The sequence below is a fragment of the Oncorhynchus mykiss genome, chromosome 16 (genome assembly GCF_057628025.1).
Source record: "Oncorhynchus mykiss isolate SJ-2025 chromosome 16, ASM5762802v1, whole genome shotgun sequence".
NCBI classification, from domain to species: domain Eukaryota; kingdom Metazoa; phylum Chordata; class Actinopteri; order Salmoniformes; family Salmonidae; genus Oncorhynchus; species Oncorhynchus mykiss.
In genome coordinates, this window is record NC_143037.1 from 8,129,265 (window position 1) to 8,151,771 (window position 22,507).

Here is a 22,507-nt window from a genome sequence, read left to right on the forward strand (position 1 = left end):
TTTCAGAAGGCCTGTATGGAATTTCGAAGTTGCGGAAGAAAATAAGATGAATAATTTTTATTCTTGGATTGATGGGAATCTTCATATGATTTGTTATCACGTGTGATTTATTCAGCCAATCCCATCAATCTGCTGATCACTATTATTAGTATTGTCAACGTCTAAGTTGAATTGGTCTTTAGCCAGCTAAACCTAGCAAATTTAAGATAATACCTAGGATCAGGATTCAAATCAGCGACCTTGTACTATGGCAAGCTTTTTGCATAATACTTAGAAAATGTAATTCCTGTTTATATGTTTTCATTTCATTTGAATTATAACTGATAGTGTTAAAACTCACCCTTCTTGTCTTGGGGGTCCTCATTGTCCTCTTTAGTCTTTAGGTGTCCAGGACTTTGCCTGTTCTCCTTACTGTGGACAGACAGCTCAGTAGTTTTCACTGCATTCATGCTGCGCTTCTCTCTGAAGGACTACTTTACTGGGAATCACATCCTGTCAGAGAGAGAGAGGACAAATCCTGTCAAAATCAGTTCCCCTGTGTGAGTGAGTGAGTGAGTGAGTGAGTGAGTGAGTGAGTGAGTGAGTGAGTGAGTGAGTGAGAGAGAGAGAGAGAGAGAGAGCGAGCGAGCGAGAGAGAGAGCGAGCGAGAGAGAGAGCGAGAGAGAGAGCGAGAGAGAGAGCGAGAGAGAGAGCGAGAGGACACATCCTTTCACGACTTAATTGGCTGATATTATAATATCACAGAGGCCACCGTGCAGGATATTGTTGCTGCCTCAGCGTCTGTCCACTCCAGGTTAAAAACAACAGCTGGTCAATTAAAATCCAACTGACATCACAAAACGAGAAATATATACGCCACAGACACGTCACACAACAAGAAATCTATGCCTTCACATTTTCAACGACCATGTGTTTCTAAACCCTGTGGTTGTTAACCATTATGTTAGTGTGTGCCGTTCCAACAGTGTTTTGTATTGTCTTTAGTTTAGAATCCATCTGAGCCTGGAGACGGCACAGCGACCAGCACAGGACCAGCATGCTGCATGCGTCCGTCTGTTTACAGAGCTTAAGCCTGTGGACAAGTCCTGCTTCTCTCGCCATCCGCCCTCCACATCAGCCAACTTCTTCATTTACAGAGTTTACAAAGAGCAGACCTTCTTCCCCTTCTTTCTTATTCCCAAATAATAAACACTCCATGCTCAGCGGATTCAGTAGCATTGAGAGAAAATCGTCGAGTTGAAAAACGAGGCCCCTCACTCTCGTCCATAGACAAGCCAAGTCTTCTGTTCTGCCCAGGGCCCCTGTGCATCATCGTCCACTAAGGGGTCTCACAGGGCACCGTGAACTTGCATCACTGTTTTCTTTAATAATCTCTGTTTGGAGAACCACTCTGATGCTTAAGAGGACAAGCGTTCCCTCATATGTCACGCCTCCTGAAAACAGCTGAGGTATCAAAAAGCTAGGCTACGTCGGCCAGTCTGCCCGGATACAGGGTGTCGGATAAGTAAAAGTCTAAATATTTTAAAAATGGAAACCTGTTAGTGAGTAGATGTATAATGAACACATATTAGTGAGTAGATTTATAATGAAAACGTGTTAAACTAATAGTCCTAATGCAATCATTCCCAAACCTGTCAACTTATACAAGCCTTTCACGACTAGACAATTTATAGTTAGTTACATTCATAATATGACACATTTGCTTGACACATAGCAGACCATTTTCATCACAAGTCAAGGTTGGCTGCCTTACAAAATGACGCCACAGCCATTGGCCAAGACTTGACCAAACAACCATGAGAGGGAAAGGAGAGCCCATCGGAAATGTACTTATCTGTGTGGTAAGACAGATACAGTATCTCTGTAGTGCATGTTGAGCAGACAAAAAGGGGGCTTGTATACGGCCCATAAACACGAGCTGGGGGGAAACAATAACAAAGCCAAGCATTTACGTCAGAAACAAGACAACACTTGCAGTAAATTACCCTCCATAAAATAGCAGAACAGAAAACATGCCTCTATGCACTCCTCTTTTAATGAGGTCTTAACTGATGGGCCGGAGGTTGAAAGCCCACCCATCGCCAAGGAACGAGGGAGCCCACCCTGGCCATGTTATATCACAGTGACAGCCTAACCAAGGCCAGGGCGGGACAGGACAGATATGGCTGGCATAGTGTGTGGCCTACATTGGCGTTAGCTATAGGATGACAATTTCAGGAGAAGAACAAACAAATCCCCTCAATCCATAGATTGTAGGTGCTTCAGTCAATGTGATGAAACATTGGAAAAAGTTCTAGAACGGGTTCTAATGCTATGTTCTGATCTCCACTATAGATACCTGCCCAGCCCATGTCCAGGGTAAGGTGGGACTGAAGTGCAGAACATGTGGCCCAAAACACCCAACTCTGACGCTGTTAAAAAAAAAAAACGATCCGCATCTTCAAAACATGTTTATGTTATTTGCCGATGGTATCTGGATGCTTAAGAGTGGGCTATCCCGTAAGACGGAGTGGGGTAAAACAGAGTGGGGTAAGACGGAGTGGGGTAAGACGGAGTGGGGTAAGACGGAGTGGGGTAAGACAGAGTGGGGTAAGACAGAGTGGGGTAAGACAGAGTGGGGTAAAACAGAGTGGGGTAAGACAAGTGGGGTAAGACGGAGTGGGGTAAGACGGAGTGGGGTAAGACGGAGTGGGGTAAGACGGAGTGGGGTAAGACGGAGTGGGGTAAGGGGGTAAGACGGAGTGGGGTAAGACGGAGTGGGGTAAGACAAAGTGGGGTAAGACAAAGTGGGGTAAGACGGAGTGGGGTAAGGGGGTAAGACGGAGTGGGGTAAGGGGGTAAGACGGAGTGGGGTAAGACGGAGTGGGGTAAGACGGAGTGGGGTAAGACGGAGTGGGGTAAGACGGAGTGGGGTAAGGGGGTAAGACAGAGTGGGGTAAGACAGAGTGGGGTAAGACGGAGTGGGGTAAGACGGAGTGGGGTAAGACGGAGTGGGGTAAGGGGGTAAGACGGAGTGGGGTAAGGGGGTAAGACGGAGTGGGGTAAGACGGAGTGGGGTAAGACAAAGTGGGGTAAGACAAAGTGGGGTAAGACAAAGTGGGGTAAGACAAAGTGGGGTAAGACGGAGTGGGGTAAGACGGAGTGGGGTAAGACGGAGTGGGGTAAGGGGGTAAGACGGAGTGGGGTAAGACGGAGTGGGGTAAGACGGAGTGGGGTAAGACAGAGTGGGGTAAGACAGAGTGGGGTAAGACAGAGTGGGGTAAGACAGAGTGGGGTAAGACGGAGTGGGGTAAGACGGAGTGGGGTAAGACGGAGTGGGGTAAGACGGAGTGGGGTAAGACAGAGTGGGGTAAGACAGAGTGGGGTAAAACAGAGTGGGGTAAAACAGAGTGGGGTAAAACAGAGTGGGGTAAAACAGAGTGGGGTAAGGGGGTAAGACAGAGTGGGGTAAGACGGAGTGGGGTAAGACGGAGTGGGGTAAGACGGAGTGGGGTAAGACGGAGTGGGGTAAGGGGGTAAGACAGAGTGGGGTAAGACAGAGTGGGGTAAGACGGAGTGGGGTAAGGGGGTAAGACGGAGTGGGGTAAGACGGAGTGGGGTAAGACAAAGTGGGGTAAGACAAAGTGGGGTAAGACAAAGTGGGGTAAGACAGAGTGGGGTAAGACAGAGTGGGGTAAGACAGAGTGGGGTAAGACAGAGTGGGGTAAGACAGAGTGGGGTAAGACAGAGTGGGGTAAGATATTTGGTTGCCATTTAAAATGTCATTAGGTTTCCTATAAAGATGGAGAAGTCCTCTCTAGAAGATCTCCTTATTGATTTCCTCAGTATGGCTGAAGACCTGGCACATACTGGTTGAATCAACGTTGTTTCCACAGCATTTCAATGAAATGACGTTGAACCAACGTGGAATAGACGTTGAATTATCGTCTGTGCCCTGGAGAGTAATTATTATGGAGAGTAAGTCACTGTCTTGTCTTTGGACATGTGGCAATTAGAGTTTCTCCTGACCTTATCGATTCCCTCAGTTTGGAGAAAGAACCCTGGATGTGTCATCAAACCCTCTCTCTAATGGTAAACAGACACATTACTCTTCTAAGGTAGTAATCTGAGCCACATTTCACTTTCCCGTTGTCGGTGCCTGCATTGGTTTTAGTGGTGATACATGAAGTCTTATAGCACAAGAGACTGTTTGTTTGTGTGGTCAAAGTAAATGTTTATGGGCCTATATGCTATGTATGACATACATTCATCTTGTTTAGTCAATGGTTTCACTGTGTGGGCTATCCCATAATGGTTTTCAGGGGGAAAACAGTTCAACGCAGGTTACAGGTTACAGTATTAGCTTACAGAGATATCCTCCAAATCCCCGACTCCTCTCACTGACAGATTATTATATCCAGGAATGTTGTTATTTTCTTTTCTTTTTTTCTGTTCCTGTTGGACCACCAGAGCTGAGCTGAGGGCTGGCTGGCCACATTTACGGCTGCATGCTTTCATGACTGGTCTTATTTATGTCAGGGTTAAGCCAAGATTTCCACCACTGGGAATTAATACATTTTTAATTGAAGCTAATTAGGATATTCTAGTCGCTTATCGTATTATATTATAGTCCTGCGATAGTTGCTGGCACACAAACTGTAGTCCTTCTTTAACCATGTCATTTGGAGGCACCTATTGTAGAGGCACCTATTGTAGAGGCACCTATCGTAGAGGCACCTATCGTAGAGGCACCTATCGTAGAGGCACCTATCGTAGAGGCACCTATCGTAGAGGCACCTTTCGTAGAGGCACCTATCGTAGAGGCAACTATTGTAGAGGCACCTATTGTAGATCTTCTTAAATGACTAAATGTGCCAGTTATACCGGCATCTTATCCTGAGCTAATTATTTACCGGCCTCCGTTTTACCACGACTTACTTCGAACACAGAGTTTGGAGAAAAAAAGTTGTTATTCCTGGTCCATGTTTGTGGCTTTTCTCTCGTATAAAACAGGCTCCCAGTGGATGTGTAGGGTAAGAAGCAGTATGTATTGGCCTCTCTAACTAACATGGTGTCTATTCTCTTGAGTATTTTCCTGCGGTCTCACAACGTCTAACATGTCCCAATGCTTCCTGCTGGGCATTCCGTGGAGCAAATGAAGTAGGAGAGGATGGAAGAGCTTGAACCCAGCAACATGATGGGTAATATGAGGATGAAATACGAGCCTGTATCAAGTGGTGACGCACTGTTTTAAACATAGAAATAGAATCCATGCCTATTCGAGTTCTATGTTATGTTATTCTATGTTATGGCTTACGTCAATACTTGGTTCTAACTTCACGAAGGACCCTGGCAAGCCGAAGGCATGCTTTAATCCCAAACTGTAGAATCATCGTCATAGTCTGTGTAATAGACGACTACAGCATGAGCTCTTCCACACGCTAGAGAGAGAGATAAAAAAAAAAGTGGTGTTTCAGGATTTGTTTTAAAGTAAATAGACTTTGGACTAATGAATAAGTATCGGTTCTATGTACGCCACGCTTTGCCGCTCTGACAAGTTGTTATTCAATTATTTTTTAACAGAGGATTTAGAACTTTTGCCATTCTATAATAAACAATGGCATGGGCCATATTGAAAATATTTACTTAATTCTCCAAGGTGACTTATGGCAACGCTGGTCACTAAACAGAGTGGGAAGTGTTATGGAGTCAGGTGCCGCTGCCTGTACACTTGTTTATAGGAAAAGCCCATCTGGCTTTGGCTAACACAGGCAGCCCTCTCTGGTGACCCCTCGGCTTGTTCCAATGGAAAATATAACAGGAGTGTTTGCTAAGCAGCTACAGCAGTCAACTTTCAGGTGAAAGACAAGACAATGTTGACCGCAGACTCCAGATCTGAAAACCCTGGCCCTCTCGGAAACCCCTGGCCCTCTCGGAAACCCCTGGCCCTCTCGGAAACCCCTGGCCCTCTCGGAAACCCCTGGCCCTCTCGGAAACCCCTGGCCCTCTCGGAAACCCCTGGCCCTCTCGGAAACCCCTGGCCCTCTCGGAAACCCCTGGCCCTCTCGGAAACCCCTGGCCCTCTCGGAAACCCCTGGCCCTCTCGGAAACCCCTGGCCCTCTCGGAAACCCTGGCCCTCTCGGAAACCCTGGCCCTCTCGGAAACCCTGGCCCTCTCGGAAACCCTGGCCCTCTCGGAAACCCTGGCCCTCTCGGAAACCCTGGCCCTCTCGGAAACCCTGGCCCTCTCGGAACCCTTGGCCCACTCGGAACCCCTGGCCCTCTCGGAACCAGTAGAAGAACTATCCAGGGGAAAAAAACATTTTATTTATTTTTTATTACTCCCATCTTGGGGGAGGGGTTTATAAAACGATGACAGAGTTGCAGAAGCTTAGCAAAATGTTCAAGTAGGTGATGACTGGATGAGTGGACCAAATATATATCTTCCCTGCCTGTTGCTTTGATTTCCACCTATGCTGGGAGAGATCAGACAGATTTTAGGATGTTGGTTTACTGCATGTATCCATTCTAAAAATCCATCCATCAACAGTATAGGAAAGGTGACAGTTGGTTGTGATTATTGTTGAATGGTAAAATCAAAGACAATACTTCCTGAAATAAATGTGGGTTTTTCTATCCAAGCTAATTTGATTCAGTTCCTCATTCGGATCTTGGTGACAAGCCGACAGAAACACAATAAAACTGTCTCGATTCTCGTCATCAGTTGTCAGTGATGTGCTGTACGTAAATAAAACTGTCTAAACAATCTCTGCGTTCAATCCACAACAGCAAATCTTCCAACTCCCCTTGTTCTCATAGATCTCAGACTTATTTGAGGTCATTCAACAAAGAATTATTAAGCTTATTCATTTGGGAAGATAAATATATATATATATAAAACGTTTTTGAACTTATCCTCTGCAGCAGAGGTAACTGGGTCTTCCTTTCCTGTGGCGGTCCTCATGAGGGCCAGTTTCATCATAGCGCTTGATGATTTTTGCGACTGCACTTGAAGAAACTTTCAAAGTTCTTGAAATGTTCCGGATTGACTGACCTTCATGTCGTAAAGTAATGATGGATTGTCATTTCTCTTTGCTTATTTGAGCTGTTCTTGCCATAATGTAGACTTGATATTTTACTAAATAGGGCTATCTTCTGTATACCACCCCTACTTTGCAATAACACAACTGATTGGCTCAGATGCATTAGGAAGGAAATAAATTCCACAAATGAACTTTTAAGAAGGCACACCTGTTAATTGAAATGCATTCCAGGTGACTACCTCATGAAGCAGGTTGAGAGAATGTGAAGAGTGTTTAAAGCTGTCATCAAGTCAAAGGTTGGCTCTTTTAATGAATCTCAAATATAAAATATATTTTGATTTGTTTAACACTTTTTTGGTTACTACATGATTCCAAATGTGATATTTCATAGTTGTAATATATTTGTATTCCGGACACCGATATTGCTCGCTCTGATAGTTCTTAATTTTTCTTTTTACTTTTTGGATGATGTGCGTATTGTTTTGTGTTGTTAGGGTATTATTACTGCACTGTTGGAACCTAGAAACACACTGCACTGCACCTGCGAATAACATCTGAAAAATCTGTGTACGCAACCAATAAACCTTGAAATGACTTGGGTAAATGTGGCATGGTAAACATACATTTTGCTACGTTAACTCTGAGGCCAGGCTGCTTTGTCACGATCTACACTCACTCAAAAACAGTGAGGAAAGCGAGGCCATGTTTCGATTGGAGGTGAAATGGGGAGAAAACATTGAACGTTGCTTTGGAGGATATCTGACAATCAAATCTAAATCAAGGTTTTTTTTCTCAGCATAGTGTGCACGACAATACAATATAACCAACCAACTGTCAAACTTTTTTTCCCCCCACCTGTTTGCAAAGTGGTTGAGTATGTATCTGTGATGAATATGAGGCAGCTACATACTACCACTGTCCAGTCTGTCTGTGACAACGCAGCTGTAGCTTCTGGTATTCTCCTCCTTCAACACTGTTTAGCTCTATGGATTTCATAGGCATCAATCACCAGAGGAATTGGGCTGGGGTGTTTCATCAACCCTCTACACAGCAAAACAGTGGAATATGTCCCAGGCCAAGACCTCTTAAGTGTAAATTCAACAGAAAAATAACTGGAATACACAGCGCTAAGAGCTTGCGTCTCTGTCTGGCAACAAACGCCAAGAAAGATGAATATAAGGGAGATAAGAGAATTCTCTAATACTTTACAGTTCACCAGATGTAGCCCGGGTGTTATGACAAATATCCTAACCATGAATCCATCAACTCCTCCCCTCCAAAATATATCTAACAATAAAGACTTTAGACGTGTGATATTTAGGGACTTTACAAAAAAACTGATACACCTCAACATTCTGAAATCTACTTTAAGAATTTCCGAAATCTACTTCTATGTAGTCTACATATTGTGGATCACATGTTCTATATGATGTCATTCTGTGGGATTAGGCCTACATATTGTGGATCACATGTTCTATATGATGTCATTCTGTGGGATTAGGCCTACATATTGTGGATCACATGTTCTATATGATGTCATTCTGTGGGATTAGGCCTACATATTGTGGATCACATGTTCTATATGATGTCATTGTGGGATTAGGCCTACATATTGTGGATCACATGTTCTATATGATGTCATTCTGTGGGATTAGGCCTACATATTGTGGATCACATGTTCTATATATGTCATCATTCTGTGGGATTAGGCCCATCCATTTCGTTTCATTTAGGTAAACCGAGAGCTGCCCCCCCCATCCATTTAGTTTCAATTAGGTAAACCGAGAGCTGCCCCCCCCCATCCATTTAGTTTCAATTAGGTAAACCGAGAGCTACCCCCCCCATCCATTTAGTTTCAATTAGGTAAACCGAGAGCTGCCCCCCCATCCATTTAGTTTCAATTAGGTAAACCGAGAGCTGCCCCCCCCCCCCATCCATTTAGTTTCAATTAGGTAAACCGAGAGCTGCCCCCCCCCCCATCCATTTAGTTTCAATTAGGTAAACCGAGAGCTGCCCACCCCCATCCATTTAGTTTCAATTAGGTAAACCGAGAGCTGCCCCCCCCCCCCCATCCATTTAGTTTCAATTAGGTAAACCGAGAGCTGCTTGACATATTTTCACGCTAAGGGAAGACTGTCTCTCCCAGGTACTGCTCATGTGATGTTTAACACAGTGCTGTTGTCAGTGGTGTAGTGGTGCCTGGATAAGTGGGTGTACTCTAAACTCAAATTTTTGCCAACAATTTCCTAAAACGTCCCCACCCCGGTGAAGGAAAGGCATCCTGTGTTAAAAATATTATAGTTTCCTATAGTTTTCACTTGCAAATTCACATTTTTTTTTAAATAAACATACATATTCTGTTGTTTTTCTAAGGCCACAACAAATGCTTAAATCACACCAGGAGAAAAATGTTGCAGTCTGGGAAAACAACAAATAAATGTCTTTGTGGAGGGTGTAGATGTGCAGCTAGCAAGAGACTGGTTGGCTAGCTGTGTCTCTGAACTGTACAATAGGCCTACATGTGATGGCAGATTTTGTGAAACCTTACCGGAAAACAAATCATCAGACTATCATTCTGCCAGGTAGGCCTACTTTGCAGTCAACATTTAATTGGGAAGTTTTTTTGAGAAAGCCTTCATAAAAAGTTCATTCAAAAACAATGCATGACGTCTGGATTGCGCGTCGCAGAAATTCAACCAAGACTTCGGACCAAACCTGTTCTATACCTGGTTTACCCATTGTTAAATTAGTTAGCATTTACTGGTAAATATCATACGTTGAAATGTTCCTACACAGCTGTACACCACCTGCTACCGATGTGGTTCCTCTGTGAGCTGCACCATGCGACAGCCAGTTGACAGCTGTACACCACCTGCTACCGATGTGGTTCCTCTGTGAGCTGCACCATGCGACAGCCAGTTGACAGCTGTACACCACCTGCTACCGATGTGGTTCCTCTGTGAGCTGCACCATGCGACAGCCAGTTGACAGCTGTACACCACCTGCTACCGATGTGGTTCCTCTGTGAGCTGCACCATGCGACAGCCAGTTGACAGCTGTACACCACCTGCTACCGATGTGGTTCCTCTGTGAGCTGCACCATGCGACAGCCAGTTGACAGCTGTACACCACCTGCTACCGATGTGGTTCCTCTGTGAGCTGCACCATGCGACAGCCAGTTGACAGCTGTACACCACCTGCTACCGATGTGGTTCCTCTGTGAGCTGCACCATGCGACAGCCAGTTGACAGCTGTACACCACCTGCTACCGATGTGGTTCCTCTGTGAGCTGCACCATGCGACAGCCAGTTGACAGCTGTACACCACCTGCTACCGATGTGGTTCCTCTGTGAGCTGCACCATGCGACAGCCAGTTGACAGCTGTACACCACCTGCTACCGATGTGGTTCCTCTGTGAGCTGCACCATGCGACAGCCAGTTGACAGCTGTACACCACCTGCTACCGATGTGGTTCCTCTGTGAGCTGCACCATGCGACAGCCAGTTGACAGCTGTACACCACCTGCTACCGATGTGGTTCCTCTGTGAGCTGCACCATGCGACAGCCAGTTGACAGCTGTATGTACACCACCTGCTACCGATGTGGTTCCTCTGTGAGCTGCACCATGCGACAGCCAGTTGACAGCTGTACACCACCTGCTACCGATGTGGTTCCTCTGTGAGCTGCACCATGCGACAGCCAGTTGACAGCTGTACACCACCTGCTACCAGATGATATTTCTGATGATAGATATACTCCCAGTGCACGGGAATATAGTTGTGCAGGCTACACTGTGCATGATTTCTTTATTGTGCTACATTATTTATATGGCGTATACCTCCACTACTTTGATCCGCATCAAAGGAAGTGAGTAAAACGCAATGCCCATTGACAAATCAGTGAGTATGCATGGGTATAGCCTCCACTACACCACTGGTAACGGTGTTACGTCTTACACTTGTCCTGCCCCCCCCATCTATTCTACAAGTCACACACCACACCTCGCCACACACCACACCACACCTCGCCACATCACACCTCGCCACACCACACCTCGCCACATCACACTTCGCCACACCACGCCACACCTCACCACGCCACACCACACCACACTTCGCCACACAACACCTCACCTCACCACGCCACACCACACCTCGCCACACCACGCCACACCACACCTCGCCACACCTCGCCACACCACACCTCGCCACACCACGCCACACCACACCACACCTCGCCACACTTCGCCACACCACACCTCGCCACACCACGCTACACCACACCTCGCCACATCACGCTACACCACACTTCGCCACACCACGCCACACCTCGCCACACCACGCCACACCACACCTCGCCACATCACACCACATCACACCTCGCCACATCACACCTCACCACATCACACCTCGCCACACCACGCTACATCACACCTCGCCACACCACGCTACACCACACCTCTAAACTTGGTCCAAATCTGAGGAACACAAATAACTTGGTAAAAGTTTTGTTTTTTGGGAGACTGGAATGTTGAACTGAATGTGAACACGTACAGATGTAGGGTCTTAATTTGAACACCTTGTTGCAGGAGAATCTTCCTGCAATGAAGAAATCTAAAACTCGTAGTGTAGTGGCGGAAATGTTCACTTTGAAATGTCAGACTTTATATTGACTTATGAAAAATGTATCAACCCCTTCAAAAATTTTCATTAATTATAATCCCCATAATAATTCACATTTTCTGCTGCTGCAGGATTATTTTCCTGCTAAAAGCAAACTAGCTCAAATGAAGATCCTACATCTGTATGTACATGTGAGGGAATGAATGCTTCTTGGCGTCGTGACGTCAGTTTTCAAAGGGGAAGAGGTTGAAATCTTCGTAACTTTATTGTCCACAGCCACATGGACAGAAACCCTCTTGATAAGATGGTCTGATGTTCCCGTTCCTCAGGTCTCATCAAGGGCAAAGGTTAAGAAAAATGAAATCTGAATAATATTACATCATTATTTTATATACTCCAATAGATGGCTATCATTGAACAATGTGGTATACATTGTAGATCTGCTAACACTGTAAATTGTATTTACTCATTTCAACATTTTATAAACAAGATAGTTGGCCTATGAATATGAATATTTCAAGGTCGCTCAGTAAATCAGCATTGTTGTGACAAAGATGTTACACAGAGTAGCTTTAAGCTATAGCGTAGCATGATGGTATCACTTTCACACAGCTAGCCTATACTCCCCTATCAGCGTATGATTTATTTATTTATGTGACACCACGGCTAAGCCCTGAAGTGCTGTGATTGCATAAGCAACACAGTCAGTGACAGCAGTCAGAGATATGTCTGACTGATAGCAGCTTGTCCTTGTTGTGTGTGGCTGGGGACTGACATCACCGATAGACGCCTGGGTCCTGGACACACCACCAATTATCCTGGGGATGGAGACCGAGGATGGAGACCGGGGATGAAGACCGAGGATGGAGACCGAGGATGAAGACCGAAGATGAAGACCGAGGATGAAGACCGAGGATGGAGAACGAGGATGGAGACCGAGGATGAAGACCGGGGATGAAGACCGAGGATGGAGACCGGGGATGGAGACCGGGGATGGAGACCGGGGATGAAGACCGAGGATGGAGACCGAGGATGGAGACCGAGGATGGAGACCGAGGATGGAGACCGGGGATGGAGACCGGGGATGGAGACCGAGGATGGAGACCGGGGATGGAGACCGGGGATGGAGACCGAGGATGGAGACCGGGGATGGAGACCGGGGATGGAGACCGAGGATGGAGACCGAGGATGGAGACCGAGGATGGGGCTGAGGGCTTGGGGCTGGGAGTTGAACAGACTCACTGCTGATGCTGGCACTGTGAGTGTCCTGCGTGTTTAACTTGTTCAACACAAATAAGATGTGTAATCTAAACACAGGAGGCATTCTAAACACAGGAGGCATTCTAAACACAGGAGGCATTCTAAACACAGGAGGCATTCTAAACACAGGAGGCATTCTAAACAAGGGGGCATTCTAAACACAGGAGGCATTCTAAACACAGGAGGCATTCTAAATACATGAGGTAATTTAAATACAGGAGGTAATCTAATTACATGAGGTAATTTAAATAAATCTTGTGCAGACGGTAGTGTTTGTACATGCACGCTTAAGTGTGAGCGTCACTGAAACTATGACCGTGTTTGTATGTATGACTGCAATACGTCTGACTGGCATTCGCTGTGTTTAAAACTCGCTCCCCGAAAGTTTAAACAGAGTGGTACTTCTGCCTAGCTTTGTGTGACAAGCTTTGATGCAGAATACCCATCACCAGCGAAACAACCACTCCCTGGACACACACACCCTTTCCATTCATGCATTTCTATTTTCAAATCAAATCAAATTTTATTTTGGCATTCCTCTTGTCCAGATGGGATAGGGGATGTGTTCTCTAGTGTCCAGCTTCCATTGTTCCCAGTCTCAGAAAAGTTCTGTTGACAATTGATATTTGACTCTCAGGCTGAGAGTATTTGTCTTGGGGTTTTTTGTTCTGTCGTGCGTCACATTCTAGAATGGATAGAATCAAAAGAAAAACAATGAATTCATGCTTCAAACGTCTGCAGGACTGGTCTTCTGAACTGTACTTCGCATCACACCAAGCCAGTCATGTCAACTATAAGGTCACACTGAAATTACACTTTCTAGAGCACTTATTTTGAGAGGGAGAGAGACAACACACACTACACTTCCTAAGTTTTTCATTCATGTCTTTTTCTTTCCATCTGTATGTCTTGTATTGTAAATGTTTCATATGCTTTGGCAATACATACTGCCTGAATGTCTTGGCAATAAAGTCATTTTGAATTGAATTGAAATTGAGAGAGCGAGAGACCGAGAGAGAGATAAAGAGACAGAGAGACAGAGATTCAGGAATATGATATTCCGAGGTATTTGCTGGATAGCAGCTTGTCATGAAGTGCTTTGAGAGACTAGTCAAGGATCATATCACCTCCATCTTACCTGTCACCCTAGACCCACTTCAATTTGCTTATCGCCCCAACAGGTCCAGACAATGCAATCGCCATCAAACTGCACAGTGCACTATCCCATCTGGACAGGACGAATACCTAAGAATGCTGTTCATTTTCTACAGCTCACCATTCAACACCATAGTACCCTCCAAGCTCATCATTAAGCTGGAGGCCCTGGGTCTCAACCCCGCCCTGTGCAATTGGGTTCAGGACTTTCTGACGGGCCACCCCCAGGTATGAAGGTAGAAAACAATTTCCACTTTGTTGATCCTCAACACTGGGGCCCCTCAAGGGTGCATGCTCAGCCCCCTCCAGTACTCCCTGTTCACCCATGACTGCGTGGCCATGCACAACTCCAACTCAATCATCAAGTTTGCAGACAACACAACAGTAGTGGGAATTATTACCAACAATGACGAGACAGCCTACAGGGAGGAGGTGAGGGCTCTGGGACAGTGGTGTCAGGAAAACAACCTCTCACTCAACGTCAGCAAAACAAAGGAGATGATCCTGGTCTTCAGGAAACAGCAGAGGGAGCACCCCCCTATTTCACATCGACGGGACAGCAGTAGTGGAGAAGGTGGAAAGTTTTAAGTTCCTCGGTGTACACATCACGGACAAACTGAAATGGTCCACCCACACAGACCATGTGGTGAAGAAGGCACAACAGCGCCTCTTAAACCTCAGGAGGCTGAAGAAATTTGGCATGTCACCTAAAACCGTCACAAAAAAAACATCACTGGGGGGGGGGGGGGGGGGGGCAAACTACCTGCCCTCCATGACGGCTACAGCAAAAAAGATAATCAAGGACAATAGCCACCCGAGCCACTGCATGTTCACCCGCTACCATCCAGAAGGCGAAGTCAGTACAGGTGCATCAAAGCTGGGGCCGAGAGACTGAAAAACAGCTTCTATCTCAAGGACATTGTCGTAGAAATATTTGCTCAATAATATTTCTCAGATACTGTAACTTGTGATTTCAAATAGACAAAGTAACACGCCGAGCTGGTCCATGGATCAACTGCCTTTCCAGCCTCGGCACATACTTTTTATACAGTTTTCATCCTTACGTCACACACATAGTAACTCCTCTTTATGTTAATGACTCATCCCTTTGGGCATTTAGCCACCATTATCTTTTTGCCTTGCACTTATTTCAGCTTGGTTTCCATTATTCTTGTTTGGCACGGACCTTAGGGCATGGATTGTATTGGTGGCGTATCCATAGCAATGATACAAAAAATAAAACAGACACGCACACTCATAATGTAGGTGCATGTCTAATCGTGCTTTTAGTAATACAAACCTATGCTCCTAATGCACATCTAATGAACCTTATGGGACTAGGTAATGGCTTCCCTTATCCTAATGACCAATTTATTATTGGTTTCCCTTAACCTAATGACCTATCGATTAATGGCTTCAGAGCGCACGTCTAATGGCCCAGAAACATACGGTTTGTATTGATTCTGCTTACTACTCTAAGATGGATAATGTGCACATATGTACTGGAAAATTCCCAATACCAGCAGACTGTTAAACAGCCATCACTAACACAGAGAGGCTGCTGCCTACATACAGACTTGATATCACTGGCCCCTTTAATAAATGGATCACTAGTCACTTTAAATAATGCCACTTTAATCATGTTTACATATCTTACATTACTCATCTCATATGTATATACTGTATTTTATACCATCTATTGCATCTTACCTATGTGGCTCGGCCATCGCTCCTCCATATTTTATATGTATATATTCTTATTCCATCCCTTTACGTGTGTGTGTATAAGGTAGTTTTTGGGAATTGTTAGATTACTGCATTGTCGGAACTAGAAGCACAAGCATTTCTCTACGCTCGCATTAAACATCTGCATGTGACAAATAACATTTGATTTGATAACATGCCTTGTTTAATTTAAAATCCACACGAACAAACCTCCATAATAATGATAATATTGGAAGCACAACCATTGAAATACACACGACCTATGAAAACATCCACTTGGAAGCGTGGTTATTCCGTGAACCATGAACAACTGACGCAGGATGATTCATATAAATACAAGAACACCTTAAAAACCCAGACTTAACTAAACTAAAGTGGACATCTGCTTCATGTTAGTCTGAGCCTATAGTGTGCTGCGGGAGTTGTGCGCTCAGAGTTCACCAGATCTCGTCTTTGTCACAGACTCTCAGACTTTGTATATTTTCTTTATCGGACTCTTAGTTCAGCTGTGGTTCCAAGGTGTCTGGCAAATTAGCTGATATGACTGTCAATGACCTGTCAGATTTTTCTCGTTGCCGACTAAATCTAATGGCTATTTGCTGCATCCATACTTTGTCTGATCTCTTCGGTTCTCTTTCATTTTCAATTAGCATCACATATAGTGCATTCGGAAAGTATTTAGACCCCTTGACCTTTCCACATTCTGTTACAACCTTGTTCTAAAATGTATTAAATGAAAACATTTTCTCATCAATCTACAAGCAATACCCCATAATGACAAAGTCTAAAAAAGGTATATTTTTTTGGTTGCAAATGTATAAAAAAAAAAAAAAAAACAGAAATACCTTTTTTATATAAGTATTCAGACCCTTTGCTATGAGACTTTAAATTGGGCTCAGGTGCATCCTGTTTACATTGATCATCCTTGAGATGTTTCTACAACTTGGAGTCCACCTGTGGTAAATTCAATTAATTGAACATGATTTGGAAAGGTGCACACCTGTCTATAAGGTCCCACAGTTGACAGTGCATGTCAGAGCAAAAACCAAGCCATGAGGTCGAATTAATTTTCCATAGAGCTTCCAGATAGGATTGTGTCGAGGCACAGATCTGGGGAAGGGTACCAACAAATGTCTGCGGGATTGAAGGTCCCCAAAACACAGTGGCCTCCATCATTCTTAAATTGAAGTTCGGAACCCCCAAGACTCTTTCTAGAGCTGGCCGCTCAGCCAAACTGAGCAATCGGGGGAGAAGGGACTGATGGTCACTCTTACAGACCTCCAGAGTTTCTCTGTGGAGATGGGAGAATTTCCCAGAAGGACAACCATCCCTGCAGCACTCCACCAATCAGGCCGTTACGGTAGAGTGGCCAGGCGAAAGTCCCTCCTCAGTAAAAGGCACATGACAGTCCGCTTGGAGTTTGCCAAAAGGCACCCAAAGGACTCAGACCATGAGAAACAAGATGCTCTGGTCTGATGAAACTAAGATTGAACTCTTTGGCCTGTATGCCAATTGTCATGTCTGGAGGAAACTTGGTACCATCCCTACGGTGAAGCATGGTGGTGGCAGCATCATGCTGTGGGGATGTTTTTCAGCGGCAGGAACCGGGAGACTAGTCAGGATCAAGGGAATGATGCACGGAGCAAAGTACAGAGATCCTTGACGCAGGAGTGGCTTCAGGACAAGTCTCTGAATGTTCTTGAGTGGCCTAGCCAGAGCAGGGACTTGAACCCGATCAAATATGTCTGGAGAGACCTGAATATAGACTCTCCCCATCCAACCTGCCAGAGCTTGATAGGATCTGCAGAGAAGAATGGTTCCCCAAATACAGGTGTGCCAAGCTTGTAGCGTAATACCCAAGAAGACTCGAGGCTGTAACTGCTGCCAAAGGTGCTTCAACAAAGTACTGAGTGAAGGGTCTGAATACATAAGTATTATTAAATATATGTATATATATATGTAAATGTGATTTTTAAGTTTTCTAATTGTAATACATTTTCTAAGAACCTGTTTTTGCTTTGTCATTATTGGGTATTGTGTGCAGATTGATGAGGGGAAAAAACGATTGAATACATTCTAGAATAAGGCTGTAACATAACAAAATGTGGAAAAAGTCAAGGGGTCTGAATGCTTTCCAAATGCACTGTATAGGCAACTTTTTGACATTTTCAATGGTGATGTCATCAATCTGAATGTTAAGCCTGTCATGGACACCTCAGGCCTCTTAATGATGATGTAATGTTCTCCTGAAACAGCTCTACTCTAGATTGAAGGAAACAGGAAACCGCAACAGTAATTATGAGTGACACTGAACATATATATCCCTGACATCCAAGGTCTCATTCAATTAGGACGCTTCAAGAAACCATAGCAAACCTGGCAACCCTACAGTACAATCCCTGACCTGGCAACACCGTAGCAGACCTGGATTGAAATATTGAAAAAACAATCTAAATACATTAGGTACGCTTCATTTGGCTTGCCTGGCAGAATGGAACCAAAATAATATTCCTGAGTGCAAAAACCTGCCCAACCAACGTAAGCTCTACCATAGCCCTTTAAATATGTGGGAATTGGCCTATATGGACAGGTTGAAATGTTTCTAACAGAAGAAATATTAGAAACATATACATGTAGCAAGTGAATAAGAAGAAAACAACTTTCAGACGTGTTTTTAGTCTACAAAGGGCCAGGCTAGAGGTCACGTGTTTACGTAAAACTCTTTAGTGGCATACTGTTGCCAAAGTGCAACGTTCCCTAGTTCCCTGATGTTCAATCTGATACATGGAGACCATGTAAAAAAAAGAAGTGTGACCAATACAGCCCATCTCTGTTGGGTGACCGGTTTTACGACCCCCAACACTAACTGATTATCAACGACACCACCTGCCTGCCGATGACGAAGCTTCCACCTTTAGCGCTAACGAGTTCCACTGTAACAACACAGAACAGGGCCCGTCCACTAACACAACCCAGTACATTCCTCCACACAAACAATGTAGTTTGACGCGCCACAGGAACGTCTACACTCTCGGCTCTAAGCGGCTCTGTGAAGCCACTTGACAAGGACCATGTGGGGAAATATTTCTTCAAATGTCTATTTTCCAAGCGGTTATGAATACGTGTGTATCTGGAACTGTAAATGTCAGCTGGGCTGCCAGGTCTGAGGGAGCTGTGTGTCGGCTTTATCGGACCCTTTCAAGGTGGAGAAGAGACTATCAAGGTGTTGCTCTTGTTTAATAGTTGTCAAACAGCTGTGAGAAACACACAGCACCATTCCGTGTTCGGGATCATTCAGATGAATTAGAATTAACTTTAACTGAAGCGTTCTGTGGATCTTTGATATGCAAGAGTCCTAGACCATTATCAATATGCTGTAATGGTCTGTGTGTGTGTGTGTGTGTGTGTGTGTGTGGGGGGGGGGGGGGGGGGGGGGGGGGGTACACACGTGCCAGAAGGTCTGTGCATGTTTGCGTTTGTAATCTAAACATCACAGAAAAGTAGGTGTGTGAACGTTTAGACATTTAAAAAAAAATCAAAACATATCTTCTGTGTTATAGGCTAACTAGACAATCGGCTATAAAGGCCTGAGGAAAGTTGTGTCATTTAAAAGGTAGACTTAGTGATATGACTTAGAAGCAGAAAGTAAACAGTGTCATGACGTTGGCCTGGGGGTAGGTTTATGACAGTCATAAATACCTCTTCCCTCCTTTTTCCTCTCTACCCTACTGAGGTTACATTTGAAAAACCCTTGGTTAACATAGAGATTCTGGGAACGTCAGAATGTGGGGGGAAATGAACTATATTCTGGTAATCCGACCAATTGAACATATGCGGTGGTACTTAATGAATATGATGTCAGTTCGGTTGTCATCTGAGACATTCTCATCAATGATAAGATGACAAACTCTACAGTGGAAAGTCTACACATCAGAGTTATCGGATTCACATGGAATTGTTGTTCAATTTAAATGTTTGAATATGAAATTATTCGTGATGGGATGAAATGTGATTTTAGCTTCTAAAATGTGAGATGTGGGTTTTCATAAGATATTGCTGCTCATTCAGTGGCCCGCCCACGTGAAGAGACGGAGGTTGTAAACTATGACACACACCCCTTTTCTCCCTTCCTATATAAAGCCTTGACGACAACATAACTTTCTGTTCCGATGAGGTAGGATGACGGTCCTATGTCAGAATGGTTCAGATAATAACTACAGAACGAAGCCAACATCAGCATGTGCTTTGGTTTGAACTCTTATTCACTACAGAAGTGATACCTCCTAGCCGTTGAGTTAGCGACCGCAGCTGCAAACGCAGGTTAGGAAGGAACAGACAGAGTATCCCATCTACCACGTATCTAATTGACCACTAGAGACATTCTTCAAAGGACTCAGTTTGGCAACACGGTCTTCCATCTACCACCAACCTACTGAAGTGCAGCTCAGAGTAAATATTAATTGCATTTTCCTTTTCCAAATGGGCGGTAATTTAGAATGCATAAGATCCTGTATTTAGGATAGCACAGCTTTTTCCCTTTGTTCCTCAGTCTCCCGCTCTTTCACTCAAACCCAGCCCCTTTTCCTTTGTGTAACAAGCTGTCGTATCTGTCCCGCCCGCTAGGGACGTTTTCCTTTATGATGTCATTTGTAATCAAGTTATGATTTAATTATGTCTACGAGTGATTAGTTAAGTATTTAGTAAATAAATGATTAAACCCAATTTTGGATTGCTGATTCAAATTGTTAGCCAGGGTTCTTCAATTTTCGCAACAGCTAAGAGCGTTGAAGCACGACTTCTCTCCTGTTTTGGTCCCGTGGCTCCCACACTGCGAACCCGTGCACACGGACTGTGTGAGAGTGAAGTGTTGCATCTTGCTCATCTCAACATCCTAGCCTCTTCATTGATAATTGATTTCCCTGCTTTACTGAAGTAGCGAGACATTGCAAGCCAGATAAATGCACGGTTCTGACTCCGTCTGCCTGGTGGACGACCTGCCAATACTGTGCTCCTCCCCTTTCTCCCAGTCCCATGCTAGCTCGCAATGAAAGATGCAAGTGTTTGGGCTTATTCAACAGTGCAGGTGACTGCCTACTGACTGATCTACAAAGAACCTTGCATCATAAATAACTACTAATTATTATTTGTAGTTATGGGGCGGCAGCGTAGCCTAGTGGTTAGAGAGTTGGACTAGTAACCAAAAAGTAGTTCATATCCCCGAGCTGACAAAGTACAAATCTGTCGTTCTGCCCCTGAACAGGCAGTTAACCCACTGTTCCTAGGCCGTCGTTGAAAATAAGAATTTGTTCTTAACTGACTTGCCTAGTTAAATAAAGGTAAAATAAATTAGTCAAATCACAATTTACCCATGATACAATACGGGCTCGAACATGGTCTTCGTGTTCTCGGTAGTACGGCAACTAATCAGTCTCTTCACGTTCCAAAAATAAAGAATCTTAGGAGTCGATTCCTAATGGAATCGAATCTTGACACTCGGAATTGGGAGTCGACGTGCAAGGAGACGAGAAAACGTGCACGGAGATGAGAAAACGTGCACGGAGACGAGTCGACTCTCTACCACTACGTCATCATCGTTAACAGTTGGATAAATGGCAGAGAAAGGCAAGCAACATCAGCGAAGTCCTGTATGACAATACTTTGAGATGTTAAAATGAGGAAATGCAAACTTTGCGAGGTGGAATTGAGATAATGCTTAACCATCAGAAAATAACGCACCGTGATGGTAATGGTAGAACGCACCGTGAGACCCAAAACCATAGTTGTAAAAGCAGAACAGCTGCATTGTGAATTCACATGGAATTTTATGATTTTTTTTTCAATCGTTTGAACAGAAAACTACTAAAACAAATGTTTAAACATTAAGAACATTTTTCAATGTCGGAGTCTGTTGATTCAAGAGTACGTTCATAATATAATAATGAATTCTATTTCAGAGGGACGTTTTTTTTTTACATTTCAATTTGAGCGAGCAGACAAAAGATTATTATGGTAATTGTATTGTGTCTAATTGGCATGAGTGATTAGTAAACAGTAGAATAATTTGCACTGTTTTACTCGTTACAAATGTTCCTCTAGCTTGCCAAAATGACTGCTAGGTAATCTACAGGTAAGTGCCAAAACAAAGAAAACACTTGAGTACATAATAGAACCTGAACTTCATTTGAAGTTTTACATTTCAAGATGTTGTTTTCCCTTTGTGCCCACTGAACGCCATGCACACAGGGTCTTTGTGCCCACTGAACGCCATGCCCACAGGGTCTTTGTGCCCACTGAACGCCATGCCCACAGGGTCTTTGTGCCCACTGAACGCCATGCCCACAGGGTCTTTGTGCCCACTGAACGCCATGCCCACAGGGTCTTTGTGCCCACTGAACGCCATGCCCACAGGGTCTTTGTGCCCACTGAACGCCATGCCCACAGGGTCTTTGTGCCCACTGAACACCATGCCCACAGGGTCTTTGTGCCCCCTGAACGCCATGCACACAGGGTCTTTGTGCCCCCTGAACGCCATGCCCACAGGGTCTTTGTGCCCACTGAACGCCATGCCCACAGGGTCTTTGTGCCCACTGAACGCCATGCCCACAGGGTCTTTGTGCCCACTGAACGCCATGCCCACAGGGTCTTTGTGCCCACTGAACGCCATGCCCACAGGGTCTTTGTGCCCACTGAACGCCATGCCCACAGGGTCTTTGTGCCCACTGA

At 44.7% G+C, this 22,507-nt stretch overlaps 1 protein-coding gene across 5 annotated transcripts in view; it reads right to left on the reverse strand.

Moving 5' to 3' along the window:
• Positions 1-22,507, reverse strand: part of LOC110492813 (myocardin) — a 195,336-nt gene that overhangs the window by 108,274 nt on the left and 64,555 nt on the right. For all 5 annotated transcript variants that reach the window (XM_090201846.1, XM_090201844.1, XM_090201843.1 and 2 more), the window contains exon 3: positions 341-492. In XM_090201846.1, coding sequence (XP_090057972.1) covers positions 341-449 — 109 coding nt within the window. In that variant the 5' untranslated portion in view covers positions 450-492. The remainder of the gene's footprint in view (positions 1-340; positions 493-22,507) is intronic.